The following is a 15,601-nucleotide window of genomic DNA, read 5'->3' on the forward strand; positions in this document are numbered from 1 at the left end:
TGAAAATCAAACCACTTGTTTGTATCGCACCTGCCAACGATCAGCTTGATGGTGTTTGTGAAGACTCCGTTCAGAGCGAGAGCCAGAGACACGGCTGGAGGAGAAAGATCCACACACACAGTCAGAGAGTCGTCTCATGTTTTTATATTCAACAGGTTGGACACCTGACACAACGTTTGCAATAATTCATATTAATGATTAAACTTTACATTTTAAGATAAGGATCTGACACGCCGGAAATGTGTACCAATAAAACACACGATAAGCTTCTGCAGCTGAACACAAGCTGACAAGATTTATGAGCAGATTCTCAAAATCTCTGAGACGAGCAGGTTTCAAACGCAGGGCAAACTTCACACACACACACACACACACACACACACACACACACACACACACACACACACACACACACACACACACACACACACACACACACACACACACACACACACACACACACACACACACACACACACACACACACACACACACACACACACACACACACACACACACACACACACACACACACACACACACACACACACACACACACACACACACAGAAAGACACAAATGACGCACAGCAGATTCTCTGACCGACAGCCCTGAGGCGTTTTTGCAGCATAAGAAGAGCTGCAAAAACATTTCACTGAACACAACAACAAAAATACAAAATCAACAAAAGGAAGAAAGACCAAAAATATTTCGTGAAATGAACGCAAAACATTTGACTCAAGATATAAATGTGTCATGAGCTGATCTGGCTTAGAGTTTCGTGTGTTTCTTGACCTCAGTGTTTCCCTCCCTCTTTGATCGCCCTCTCCAGTTTCACCTGTGTCATGTTCGTCACACCTGTGTCCAATCACTGCTCGTCTATTCAGGGTCTGAGCGCTTCCCCTTCCTGCCAGTGTGTCCTATGTTTGGCCTGTTTTCAAGATGTTTGCGTTTGCTGTCAAAGTAAACGGATCGCCTGTCTTTGATACTTCAGTGAAATAGAGGAACCTGAGATTTTGTAGTTCTCTCTGGATCAGTCCAAGTTTTTAAGATGATTCACATACAATCAATCAAAACTCCTCCAGGTCTACGTCCTCTCGTTGGCAGCCAGAAGCTTCTCAGAGTCCCAGCTGGTCATCAGGGTATTCATTAATTTCTTTTTCATCAGTGCTGGCACAGATTTAGACGCTTGTTGTTATTCTCCTGGATCCAGATGAGTCGGTTCAGCAGATGTTCCACTTTAGTTTTACCCTGTTCCCTAAACCGTAAAACTTTAACGAACAGCCCGTTCTTTTATTCACAGCGTGACCCGATCTTGGTTCATGACAGGCGTCAACACGAGATGGGTCCGTTATTATTGAAGTATAATTTGTGCGAAGAAAATGTGTGCAAAAGACGGCCCATCTCTGCAGACCTGCTGCTCTGTCTGTGTTTGTTTGAAGTAGATCTCAAAGTGTTGAAATTAAAAAAACCTGTCAATCATGTCAGCTACTTATTGTGAATAACTCTTATCCTACATCAAATCAAACAGATGAGTCATTGTTAAATTCATCCCCCACCCCCGTACAGTGTGTGAGTTTCTGTTTGTATACTTGATGAGATTTTATCACCAACCTTTTCTGCTGGTTTTTTAAGCTCTGTTTTCTCTGCACGTTTGCCTGAAACAAACGTACGACTGGGGACAATAAAGAATATCTGATAAAATCTAATCAGACGGTGAGAGACAATGATTGAATAGTTCTGAGAGCTGCAGGTACTACACCCCTGATTAATGATGTGTTTCACCTGCACAGGTGTCTGCTGTGCAGCTCTGTGCCGCTGCAGGATTGAGATTTTTGCAACTGGTCTCTAAAGTTTGATGAAACAACGCACAATCTCAGGTCGTTACAGAGAAAGTTTTACTTTGAGAGTCTTCATCATTCAGACATTCAGTCTGAGCTGCTGTGACATCACTGACAGAGAACTTGTGCTCAAACTTTTCCCTCTGTACTCTAATGATATTTATGGAGCAGCTGAGCAGCAGGATTAATGCCGCATGAAGTCTAAAAATAAACGGGATGGTTATCGCTGTGAGTCATTAAACCAAATCTGCAGAAATTATACACAAACGGTCTTTATGAGAAACTCTGATTATCTCTGTGTGTGTGAAAAGACTCCTTTTGCACACACACACACACACACACACACACACACGCAGGAATGTATCTGCATGCTATGAGAGCTCATATTGAGATGATTATCGGTGCAGCGTCGCCTCACAGTGTGTCTTTTTCATGAGTGTTTGAATGATTGAGTTACGAGGTTTTCACTGAGCGAGAATCACGACATGAAGCTGAAGAATTGTAACAATGGTTCTGCAGAGAGGCGCTGTGTTCTTTGACATAAAGACAAAGAAAGAGGAGCTGTGTCCCATCTCTGCCACTCGGGGTGGAAATCATACCTTATTACTGAGATTTATAACGACTTTTTCAATTTTCTGTTTGACATGTGATTCATCAGTCACAATGAGATGAAGCAAGGTGACACAAATTATCGCAGCTTTGTTTCGCTGTGATTTGAGTTTTGGTTGAGCAAAGTGTTTTACAGTTAAAACAAGAAAAAACAATCCAGTTTGATCCTGTATTTGATCATGTCTATAAACCCCTCTATTTCAACCCTGCTCAGAACAGGCTGTTTCTGCGTCTGTAGCTTTAAATATGTAAATGAGCTGTGTCTGACCACGCCCCCTCTCTGGAAGGGCTCGGGTGTACTCGCTGCTTTCTGGCTCCATGTCCTATTGTTTACGGTGAGAAGGCAGACTCAGAGGGCAGAACAAACACCTAGCTGTGGGAGTGTCACCCACCTGGGGGAGGGGCTACTGCCCTTTGTGATGTCATGAAGGGAACATCTCCAAACGGCCTGTTTGAGCACACATTTTCTGCAAAGTTGAGCAGGCAGAAGACGGAGAGGACAGACTTTTCTCATCATTGAGGGGTTTTTAGACAGATATTAGAGTTAGAGAAACAGGGTGAAGTCACATCATATGTGACTGAATTTCCAGACAAAAAGTGGCTATAAGGTCCTGGAGGATCTCAGGCAGTGGTCCAGCTCAAAAGAAGTTAGCAAGTCCCAGATAGAGGGCGTGGCCTGGCCATTTAGGACTTTAAAACATCATTGTTGCATTCAGAGGTACCATCACTTCACATTTTAACTCATTGCAGCTCGGACGTCTACGTTTACTGTCATGTTTGAGCTCAGGATGAGGATTAAAAAGGTTTGTAGGAAGTCAAATAATCTCCTTCATTCTGCAGAGCCGGATGAAAACGCTGCTTTGATGATATTTGTCATCAGGTCAGGAGGCGGCGTCGGTTCAGAGAGCATTCAAACTGAACGTGGAGGAAAGTGTCAGAATAATTGGCTCCTTTATTCTCTGTTCGTCTGGATGTTGTTTCAATGCAGAAGAGCGTCTCTGTGCGCCGTAATGGGCCCGTTAGCTTCTACACAGCACCGTAATCTGAGCACACACAAACACACAAACATAGATTCATCTCGGTGTGTCTCTTTAATTGGATTTGTGTTCAACTTCCTTAATGCTCTGTGATCTGCAGAAACCTCTGCAGGCCTGAGACCCAGAGGGAGCACACACAGCAGCTGCTGTTGGAGACGTTTTTTTTTAATATCTCCCAAACATTTCGTTTTAAACGCCGCTAAACTCTCACAGCGTCTCAGATTCACCATCAGGGACCAAACCGACTGTAGCAGGAAGTTATAAAGAGGAAAGCTCTGTGACTTTTATGTTTTAAACTGAGTTTAGAATCATTTAAAAGTGAACATAAACTAAAACAGAGGAATACACACAGTGAAAATGTTTCTTATAAATCACACTCCAACTTATTGATATCTGTTTGAAACCATGGCAACAAACATAGAAGTCCTGAGCAGGGCGGAGGGGCTTAGAGGGCCCCTTGGTCAGGACTTTTTAAAAAAGATTATTTATTTGAAGGTTGCCACGTCCTTTTTTTTCTCACTCTATAAATATTTTAGATTTTTTTTGTGATCCTTTGAAGCTTGTATGTAAATTCCCCCTCATCTGTCTGCTTTGTATTTCTTCATTTTGTGACGGACAGAAAGGTTTCCTTTCGGTCTTTTCCTACCTAAACACGCCTCCTTGATCTCGGTGCGGTCTGTCCTCTGGATGATCTTGACCACGAAGATGACGGCCAGCGGTGTGAGGAAGGAGATGGCCTGAGAGGGAATAAAGACGAGGAGTTATTGAGTCATCAGAGACGCTCTATATCTGCAGGTTAATCCTGAAATGACTTTAGCCTGAGGGAGAGACAAGAAGCGATCCATTACTCAGAGTTAATTTGAAGCAAACAGAGAGCCAAACAAACGACTTTGCTGTTTATTAAGGTTTGTGTGCAGCTCAGAGGAGATCTACTCAGCACACAGCTCGTTATTCACACTCACTGTTTTCACTGGGTTTTTTTTCTTTCAGCTCAATTTTATTTATTTTCTTAAAAACAGACCCCAAGTTTAGATTCCATCATTATTAGACATCTCCTTTCTCTTGAGTGTGTCAGTGCAGCTTCAAAATAAACTCCAAACTATACACACTTTTAAATGATCAACCAGTCAGCTATGTAGAGACACCCCCCCCCCCCCCCGCAGAAAGCTGCTCAAAATAGGATCAATGTTGGAGATGCTTTTGAAACATGGAGAGAGGTTAGAACGCAGAAAGCTTTACAGACCCATGCAGAGCTGGCTAAACACTGAAGCTACAGAGTCCACCACATGGTGACCTGCGTGAGCATCCACTCTTTTTCTGTTTACCACACAGCGAGTAGGATGAATTGAGCGTGCGGTACGCACGCTCAATGTGTTCAGAAGCAAAGACGAATCACAAACAGCGGTTCTGATCCGGTATGACTGAAGGTTAGAGGATCACACAGATGTTGGTCTGCCGTGTAAAAACTACATTCTACTGATGATGAACTACAAAGAGAGCTTTCCTCTGGGTAGGTCTGCACCGAAACACCCCAGCTGCCTCCTTTCCTTGACACCTTAGCATCTCCTCAGAACCTAAAATATTACACCTCAGTGCTGTGAGCATAAATCAGCTGTCACAAGGATCCCAGTTTAAATGGAAAAACTTTCAAGCTAACGGTGTCTGAAGATGATCAGAGCTGTATGTATATACTGAGAGTTCGACTCGGAGATGGAGCAGAGAGAGAGAACATGATGAATGTGTTATTACAGATTGTAATCATTCTTAGTGAATCAGAGCCTGAGAATAGATTTCACTGTTCAGGAAGTTCTTACTGTAACATCATTGGACACGTCTATGAATAACAGTGGAAATATTGCAGGCTTTTATTAAGAGATAATCCCACAGTGAATAACACAGTTCCCATCTTAATGAAGATAACAGTGAGTCATAGAGCAGACTCACGTAGATCTCCGCAGCAGGGATCGAGCGCTGCAGGTGAGCGGGGTGACGCTGAAGGAATCTGACAGCTGGATGTTTCATCAGAGAGCTGTGTGGTCATGAGACCTTTTTTTCGTCTTTTAATATTTACAGAGCTGTCAGAAGAAAACATCCCCCTGACTCTGAAGTGAATAAAAACCTGACGACAGTTTGATTAAAGGATGTCCGAGGTGGAGAAAGCGCATGCATACTTCACTACAGCAGAAGAGCGGATACTGGACTGTCTGGTTAAAGTAGAAGTTCTGATTCTTCAGGTTCTGTGCAGTTAAAAGTTTTGTCTCTGAAATGTCCTCACAGTGTCTCTGGAGGACAGCTGTTTGTGTGCAAAGCGAACTGAATCTCCACCTATGTTTATCAACAACAACAGAGAGAAAGTAAGGAATCTGCTGCTCGTCGTACGTCTGCCATGTTGGCTGCTTGACGCCTTTTGCGTCCTTCTCATCAGGTCACACAGGAGACAGACTCTAGTGGACACTGGAGGAACAGCAGCTTTTTGCACTTTCATCCTGGCTGCTGCTTGGTTTCTTCACATGATAAAGTTTTACTGAAACTAAAGTTTGGTGAGATCTGATTGGTTTGACAGCGTGACAGTTAGAGCTCAGACTGGGGATGAATGAGTGATGTGAGAGGAGGAGCAGAGAGAGAGAGAGGCAGTCAGTCAGACCCCGTCAGTCTGCAGAGACGTCAGATAAACAAGCAGAGAGCAGGAGGTCTGAGCCGATTAATCTGCTGAGACATTTTCATCAAACAGCGAGCAGCGAAAAGGAGAGTTAGCGCTCACACGGAGGAATCACCTGAAGGGCATCACAGAGTCAGGACTGACTCTTTTTATACATCTCATTGATTGATTTCTTTATTTCATGTTATAAAATAATAAATGACCAAATCAATAAACAATTTGAAGAGTAAACACAGCGATTCTCAAAACAGACTCCTAAGAAGAGCTCCGGGGTTACGACCAAGCAGGCCCAAGTAAACCCAGTACAGAAGTGCAATTGCAGTCTCTTCTCGGCCCCCCCAGAGACGAGGATGATGTCATGCAGTGCCTCATCGGAGGTTAATTACACACTTTGTTCTTCCTGTGAGCACAAATCGACACGGATGTTCGGGGAGATTCTCAAATCACGGAAGTCCCCAGATAAAACTCAGCCTGTGTGCATAGTGCTTCAGAGCAGTGGTTCCAAACCTCTGGTCCGAGCCACCCGAGAGGGCGGGCCAAAGATCTGAAATGGGCCTTGAGTCTTGCTCTGCTCTGTGATCGTTTAATTAGATCTGCACTCATTAAATACAATCATGTTTAAACGTTTACATCGTTTACATAAGGTCAGAACAAGCACGTCGGCAAATTCGGATACGATTTTTTAAATTTTGTCTCCAAGGATAAAAGGTTGGGAGATCAGAGGTAAACTTTCTCCTGAAGTCTTGACCAACAAGAATTACAGCACATCAGGGACCGATTGAAACGGATGTATCGCTCCATTCTCGGGCCCTCGTCGGGTCGTCAGAAGAACGCATAATGTTCGGTGTGTTTCTGGAGCACTAATTGAGCTCTCTCTCTTTTTGTACTGACTCGTCTTTTAGAACAAACATTTGAAGCCAAACAAGCCGAGCCCAGAAGTGGGTCAGTCTAAAAATACTCAGGACAGAATGAAGGAAGCGACCTTCAGAACTCCTGCCGCCATAATCAGGGAACCACAGCTTATTTGTTTCCTTTATGCAGAGTCTGAGAGTCTTAGGATTCCTGCAGGAGCCTATCCCAGCTGTCATTGAGCGAGAGGTGGTGTTACACCGTGAACTGTTCACCGATCTATCACAGGACATCGTAACCTGAGATGTTTGTTTTTAAAGATTGATCAGCGAGGGAGATCTCCTGTGTCCTGTGGACGAGCTGATTTAAAGTGTGCATACAACAGTCTGTACATGTGTTCACGTTTTTATTCTGTTTAGATGTTTTGCAGCTCTTCATGTCAAACTGACTCCTAAGATAAAACAACCCTTTAACAAAATCACAGCATTATTATTGCCCCCCCCCCCCCCACGCGTTTCGTATTGAGGAGGATGTGATTTAAAATTCTGCAGGCTGAGTTTCATCAGGTTTAAAAACAGCCCGCTTGTTGTTGCATCCTTGGAGTTGCCAGATTGGCCCAAAATAACTCTCTGGAAATAGAAGCGTCCACACTGTGACTCATAGGAATACCGGACGGAGCTCTGCAAAGCCTAGCATGCTGCACTTTAAAAGCATTGGAGCCTGTGATTGTGTTATTGAGCTTAAAATCAGCACAGATGCTTCAGAGTGAGCGGGACAGCAGAGCCTGCCAGAGGAGTCTTCAGAGAGATATGTTCAATCTGTTCCGTCCTCACTCACTGACACGTTCATGTTAGAATAACTCGTCACCTCCGTGTCATTGACGCTCCTCTCCTTGTTCATCAGCATCGTGCTGCTCCTCAGACATTAAATAAAAGAGTTTGACCGTCTGACTGCAGCCAGCGGTCAGGAGACATCTCTTACACAGAGGTCGTAGTTCATGTGGGCGACAGTGAAGAGCTGGTTTATCTAGTGATGATGATAATTAAAGACACAGTAGGTACTTACAAACATGACCCTCTTCGGGATGTGGTCCGACTCCACCAGAGGGTTCCTGTAGAGCCACAGCTCCTCGGGCTGAATCACTCTCTCAAAGGGCTCCAGGAACTCAGTGAATCTGCAGCAACAGCAGAGAAACAAGAATCAGTGACGCCATCAGCAGCTACTCTAACTTTCAGCTGGTCGTTCAATAGATTCAACATGTCTGAGATAAGTCTCTTCGAGAAAAGTTGCTTTATTTAAACAATCGAGTGAGTTAGCAGCCTTTAGTTTGGAGGGGTATTCCTGCGCCCGGCGGTCTGCGGAGATCTGGTTGGAGACAGTGATGGAGTAACATCTATTAACATCTACATGCCCTTCAGCCTGAGCATCCATCAGCCACCCTCTCCCCGCCCTGAGGCCGGAGTGGGAGGAGGAAACCCTCCATCCTGATCCTCAGAGGGACCCAGAGCGATGACAGGTTCATGACAAGGATCTCCTGTAAACTTTATCCTGATACAGAAGAATTCTTGTTCAGCTAATGTTCATATTTTTATCTCTACAAGCTGCAGGAAGAAATCAATTACAGCTTCTAATCTGTGTCAGAGAAACAGCGTGTAGCACTGTGGAGGGTCTGAGACTGAGTCTGCTGATAACTGTGGGAGTGTGTTTGCAAGTGTGTGTGTGTGTGTGTGTGCGAGCGAGTCTTTTGTCTGTCTGGATGTTTAACATACAGCAGGCTAATCAGCTGGTTTACACCTGTATGAGTCTGTCTTCATGATTCATCTCAAAGACGTGATACGAATGTAGTCAACAGGTTCTTGAATTGCACAGTTCACCTGCACACACAATGTTCACCTGCACACACACACACACACACACACACACACACACACAATGTTCACCTGCACACACACACACACACACACACACACACACACACACACACACATACACACACACACAATGTTCACCTGCACACACACACACAATGTTCACCTGCACACCTGCACACACAATGTTCACCTGCACACACACACACAATGTTCACCTGCACACACACACACACACAATGTTCACCTGCACACACACACACACACACACACACACACACACACACACACACACACACACACACACACACACACACAATGTTCACCTGCAGCACAATGTTCACCTGCAACACAATGTTCACCTGTTCACCTGCACGCACAACTCCCATATCCGCCTGCGGGCTTTTATTGTGAAATGCTGCTTGACTGACATGAAGGCACTGCCTGTGGTGATATATGAAAATATGTAAATACTCACATGAAGTTTTGTTTTTCAGTAATAAACAGAACAGACTGATGAAGTGCTACGACTTTGTTAACGGAAAAAACAGTTAGTCCAACGGTTCGGAAGAATTTCATCTGGGTCTCACGGCAGTCAGAATCAGAAGAGCAATACTTTAAAAGTTTAAGAGAAGAATCATCATTGAACATAAAATCTAAAAACAATCTGAGCCTCTGAGTATGTCTGATGCTTTATCGACCACAACACTTTTTTTAGAATCAGATTTGTTCCTGATACCAAATATGGTCGCCGTTATTTCCTGAATAATTATCTGAATGTTGTGTCATAAATTGCGTCATAATCATTTTCATTTGGCAGGTATGGTTCTTTGGCATTCCTGGTTTCAGTAAACATAACAGAACTTTAAACTTCAATGTGCAAGCTCCTCCGGGAAATAAGCAAAACTGCAGAAGAAATTATTTCTAATCATCTCGTGAAAAGATTTTGAACCGACGGGAGAAATGTAATAAACTCTGCATCTTCAGAGGCAATAACAACATTTCACGTCTCGATATTCACATATTTTCCCATCAGCTTTTTTTAAGGGACGATCACTTTCATAAACTCAAGATGAAATCTCCTTCTGGACCTGGAATAATGTTCCTGCTGCTTTTTGGACAATCTGAATCCAATCTCCTCTAACAAATCCAAAGCGACTGGTAAGATTCCCCCGGAGAGTCGGCGCTCCGATTTCTGACTCATCGTCTTTACCCAACAATAAAAAAGAAAGATTCCAGTCAGGTTAGTGCTCACTGGTGCAGGCTCCAAACAGCCCGCATTTATCAGGCTGTTTTGTGTCATTTAATATAACTGTAATGTGCAGGCTGAGATGAAATCAGATGTGCATCACTTGCAGGAACAGTTTATCTGTGAGGAGAGTCTGGTGAAAGGAGAAGTGGAGCTGATGGAGACGCCTGCAGAGGTAATGACACACTCAACGTGCAGCTCCGTTTATCCTGCAGGAAATGATTGTAATAACACTGAAGAAGGGGGCGGGGCTGCATTAGAGTTCAGTGATAAAATTATTGTAAATTTTAATGACACAGATCAGCAGTGTGAAGAAGCGTCACACAACGGTGGCTTGGAAATCCAAACCAAAGCTTGAGACACATTAACATATGATAAAAAAGCAAACTACAAATGCAGAAATCAGAATGGTACTTTAGTTTCTCACTCCCAGTTAACCTCCGGCTTCTTTTCTAATCTGAAAGAGCGGTGAGAGAGGGCCAGACGTTATCTCTGCTCTTAATGATCCCGAGAGCCGAGCTGCACACTCATTCAGAAGAGACAAAGATAAGAGGAACACTTTGAAACACTAACCATGCAGGAAAGTCTCTTATTGGAGCTCAGAGACGCTCTGACTCAGCTCTGCGTCCTGAATGATAAGCCTCTGAGCAGCCATTAACATGAGGAACACCTGAACTCAGCACTGTCCGCCGTCTCCCATCTGCCCAAGCAGAGCGCGATGGCTTTTATCAGCTCCACTTTGCTCTTCAGACGTGACTGGGAACAGGTCCGATCTCTAATCTAGGGTCAGATCACATCCAATTATTCTGTATTTGATGTTTTAACGTAGTTTTCTCTCCAAGAGAAGGAGCGACTCTCGTGTCATGGCAATGCTCCTCCGTGTTTACAGTTATCCGCCTGTTTTCCTGGGGAATATCTGAATAGCAGGTCAGGTCTTGCTCCTGCATGAGACCTCTTCTTGCACGCCGTCTCTTTTTGATAGTAGGTCACTGCACGTGTTCACACAGGTCCGGTCAATTGGCTGACGGGAGCTGCAGAGGCCAAATATCACACGGTCTCTGGACGTAGTTTCTGTCTAAACATTTAGACTGTGAAGGACTTTCTATATATCTATATCTATATCTCGGTCCACTGACCTTTCAAAATAAAGTTAAACAGCCCCAAAAGGCAGAAAACCTCACTCCAATGGGCTCTAAGAACGCAGCGTTATGCAGGATGTTAGCTGCTCTTACATGCAGATAAATATTTAAAAGCATCGTCAGATCACATTCAGGTCACTGTTCTGTCTGCAAATGCTGTTTTCCTAAATATACCAAAAGCCTGCTGATTGGTCGACAAACAATAATAAAATAATAAAATCCAAACTCCTGCATGATTCTACTTAAGCTTACAGTGTTACAGGAGAAATCCCTGCACAAGGCTGTGTACACACTGTGGTGCCTTTGAGTTATTCCTTAAGACATTGTTAGAGCCCTGCAGTGAATCTGTCAGTCTGACCTCTTCTGTCTCCTCTCTTTGTTAAAAACTCGGGCCCATTCATCATCAGCAATTCTTCCCAGCTCTGTTAGAAATCTTACATCTAACAAGCAAGGGCGCCCGAGCCTGAGAAATAAAACTGAGTTATTTCTGAATGTCTCTCTCTCTCTCTCTCTCTCTCTGCAGCGAAAAACCTCGGAGAGTTAGCGCGAGCAGCATGAAGAACAACACAAGCAGCTCATTTGAAGGCCCTTGATTTAAAATGCACTGTGGGCACAATGTGCAGCTGAGGCTGTTGGGAATTCAGATCTGCTGCGGAGCCATCCCGACCAAGACAACACAGTGCCACCAAGACAGAGAAGACACGGAGCAATCAAAATATTCCTCTTAATTAGCTCGAAACACAGAGGAGCAACGAGGCAGGCAAGGAGAGGAATATGTCAGCTCGATTAAGTGTGTGTGTGTGTGTGTGTGTGTGTGTGTGTGTGTGTGTGTGTGTGTGTGTGTGTGTGTGTGGTATAGATGGCATTATATCTGTAGCAGATTTCTGAGAGGCTGAATCAATCGAGTTACAGAGTTTTTATCTTCACGGGAGGACACAGGGAGTGCTCACACACACACACACACACACACACACAGAGTGTCATTGACCTCTCAGGAGGAATAAAATGATCAGAGGGCTTTAAGATGTTCACAGAGGCACAGAGACCCCGTCTCAGAGTTTCGCTCAGGGCGAGTTCTACCTGATGAGGGTTAAACTCTTTCCATCAGCAGCCTCTTCTCCTTCTCGAGGCGTCACACATTTACACTCAACTCCTGAAAAACTCAGGGGCGTCAATATATATCAGCCCGAACAGTTAAAGACAGAAATTAACTCTAGAGACACAAACTGTTTTTATACCAGACTGTAAACATCTTTATTTTAACATAGAGCTCTATGGAGACTGACTCACTGCAGGAGACAGACTCTAGTGCACGCTGGAGGAACTGCAAAGTTGGACATTTTAACATAGAGCTCTATGGGGACTGATTTGTCTGTACTTCACTTGCCCGTCCTGCAGGCTAGTGCTTGACTGAAACATTTTGATTAGTCACTTGAACACTTTGGAGAGCTTATTCTCAACCTGATTACACTTTCAATTTGAAGCTGTTCTGGGAAACAGCCAGCAGCCTCTCTGACGCTTTGAGAGGTGTGCAGTCTGAGCAGCGTGCTGCTGATTAGTCCTCAGGAAAAACCTGAACGTGTGCCAGGCTCCACAGAGACTAAAACCCAGCAAGGAATGGGAGACAAAGCCAGGAAATAGTCTGCTCCACTTTTCCCTCCGTTGTTCTGTGAGGATGTGATCCTTTCTGTCATATTTATCCAGGACACTCCAGTTAATTATTTTTTTTTTCACCAAAATAAATAATATCTCAGCCCTGAGCACTGCACATTTACCACTGACCCTTTTGCTTTATTGAACCGCTCGGCATTGTGTGATTTGATGGAGCCGTAAACGGAGGAATGAGACCTGAGCAGTGCTAAATGATCCAGAAAAGCACTGAACAGACGAAGACTTGAATTTCCCTCAGGGCTCTTCAACAGATCCTGAGGGATGATGAATCTCATATGTTTTTTTTACAGCATCTTCCTGATATCTGAATAAATAACGAGAGAGGCAGAGGGAATCTCTCTCTCTCGTCTCTTTGCTCCCTCATGCGTGTGTGGTGCCGCCCTTGGTTGCACATCCCGCAGTGAAGCTGATAACTTGTCATAAGGTGAACTTGGAAAAACAGAGGGCTGCGTTTTGATGAGTCAGAGTTGTGCAAAAGCACGTCTGTATATATAAACTGCACTCATTAGCCCCGAAGACCGGGTAACTATAGTTTTGCTCTGTGCCAATTGGCTTGGTGTAACACCTGGAGCGGCATCCTGCCTCCCTGCTCTTCACCCCCCTGAGAGCTAACAGAACAGAGTCACACCGCCCACCTCCGCTGGTCAAACAAACCAACACTGCAAACAAACAGTTTATCACCGCTTTCCTTGTGTGGATGAGTTTTGCTGATTTTGATGTCGGCATGGTTAAAAAAATGTTAAAAACGTTATCGATACAATCTGTCATCTGAATGATAAATAGGATCAAGAGTACAGAAAGTTTTAAAAACTACATCGGTGACAGGTGTGGAAGAGAGGAATGGAAACATTGCATTTAATGTATTTGTGTCACAGACAGTTTGGAGGAGTCTCTGCAGGTGATCAATCCTCACACCTTGAACACACCTGGGAGCAGAAACATTTCAGGCAAGAAAAAAACAACAACTTCTCATGCTTTTACTTTTTTAATCAAAATCAAATATCTGGCTCCTCTGGCACAACGACAAAGTTTGAATGAAGTCCACTGTGTGTGTGTGTGTGTGTGTGTGTGTGTGTGTGTGTGTGTGTGTGTGTGTGAGCAAGCTTGGTTTCATTAAGCATAGAGCTGAGGTCACTATGGAGGGGTGAAGACGGGCTGAGGCGACCTGTTGATTTAATTATGCTCTTTTATTACATTCATTATTGGCCCGGAGCTCAGATATGCTGACTCAGTGAATAATGTGGGCTCGTGATGCTGCTGGTCGTGGAGAACATGGAATAACGACTCTTTTTAGGAGGCTCCGATCAGGAGAGAGAAACGATCTGTTAGAGGAACACATAAGGACAGAATAGTTCTAACATTTCCCCATCTAACATTTTAAAGGTCCGATCATCGCAATATGTAGTGACTAAAATAATGACGCTCTCTTCCTCTGTGATCAGACATGAAGGAAACATGCTGTGTTGAAGTGCTGGCAGAGTTAAATAAAGAACATAGAAAGTGTCTAACGTGTAGAATTAATGAATACCCTGCAGCCAATCAGAATCCAGCATTCGCTCAGCCCTCTGTACAGTTATAATTCATCACCTTAATAAAACAGACTTGATATCTGTTCCTCAAGGCTCCATAATATGCATTCAGTTTGCTGAGCGGTTATAAATGTCACAGCCCTCTCTGTCTGTGTTTCAGTTACAGTCGGGGTCCTGAACGTGTCGGGAATGCACAGCTCTGGTCCTGTCAGGGAGATGTTGAGGAGGGGGGGATGTTGAGGGGTGGCGGGTAGATGCTGAGTGACAGCAGCTCCGACTTCCCGGGAGATCTGCCTCCTCGAGTCGGCTAACGGGGAGAGACGGGGGAAAAAAAACAGCAGTCTTTCACTTGTCACGTCCCCCCCCCCCACCCAGCCTCCGGGCAGAGCAGGATACAGTGAGGAACAAGGGTCATTGTTAAAGTGTCATTAAATTATTCATGTTTGCTCATTAATGACGGTGATTAAGAAGAGACGCAGTGTGATGACACTCAGGACTGTGCTCGGTGTCCTCTGATGATTACAGAGCGAGACAGGCATGAGGGACACAGACAGACACGCACACACACACACACACACACACACACACACACACACACACACACACACACACACACACACACACACAGAAACTGATGGAGGGAGGATTTCAGGGTGCACAGAGGGAAACGTTTCCACCCTCAGCTGAACAGAGACAGGCGAGCCGATGCACTTGAATGATGTCCCAGCAGCCTTTGCAAACACTCCACAGGTTGGAGGCTGGGAAAAAGCATCAAACTCTGCGGCTCATCAGACAGGTCTCTTCAGATCTGCTCTCATGATGTCATCGCTATTTAAGGTACTCTTTCTCCTCTTCTGGAAGTTCCCTTTAAAATACATTTTAGACACTCGGACAAACCGTTTGATGTGACCAGCATCCCCGACATGTCTGCTGTTGCTGCACATGTTCATGCCAAGAAGACTTCAGAAGATATCTCCGTCCACGGTTTTGCTCAGTCGGACGTAACTGAATAAGTTTCTGGAACGTGAGAGCAGAGAAGCGCAGCATTGAACTACAAAATCACAAGAGAACTACAAGATCACAGGAGAACTACAAAATCACAGGAGAACTACAAAATCACATGAGAACTACAAGATCACAGGAGAACTAC

The 15,601-nt window shown here is 44.4% G+C and overlaps 1 protein-coding gene across 1 annotated transcript in view; it reads right to left on the reverse strand.

Moving 5' to 3' along the window:
• plpp4 (phospholipid phosphatase 4) overlaps positions 1–15,601 on the reverse strand; it is a 40,405-nt gene that overhangs the window by 14,645 nt on the left and 10,159 nt on the right. Inside the window, exons 2-4 of the mRNA XM_079362974.1 lie at positions 8,061–8,169; positions 4,134–4,224; positions 31–94 (exon numbers count right to left, since the gene is read on the reverse strand). Of these exons, the coding sequence (XP_079219100.1) occupies positions 31–94; positions 4,134–4,224; positions 8,061–8,169 (264 nt within the window). The remainder of the gene's footprint in view (positions 1–30; positions 95–4,133; positions 4,225–8,060; positions 8,170–15,601) is intronic.

This window comes from Symphodus melops (assembly GCF_947650265.1).
Source record: "Symphodus melops genome assembly, chromosome: 15".
Lineage (NCBI taxonomy): Eukaryota > Metazoa > Chordata > Actinopteri > Labriformes > Labridae > Symphodus > Symphodus melops.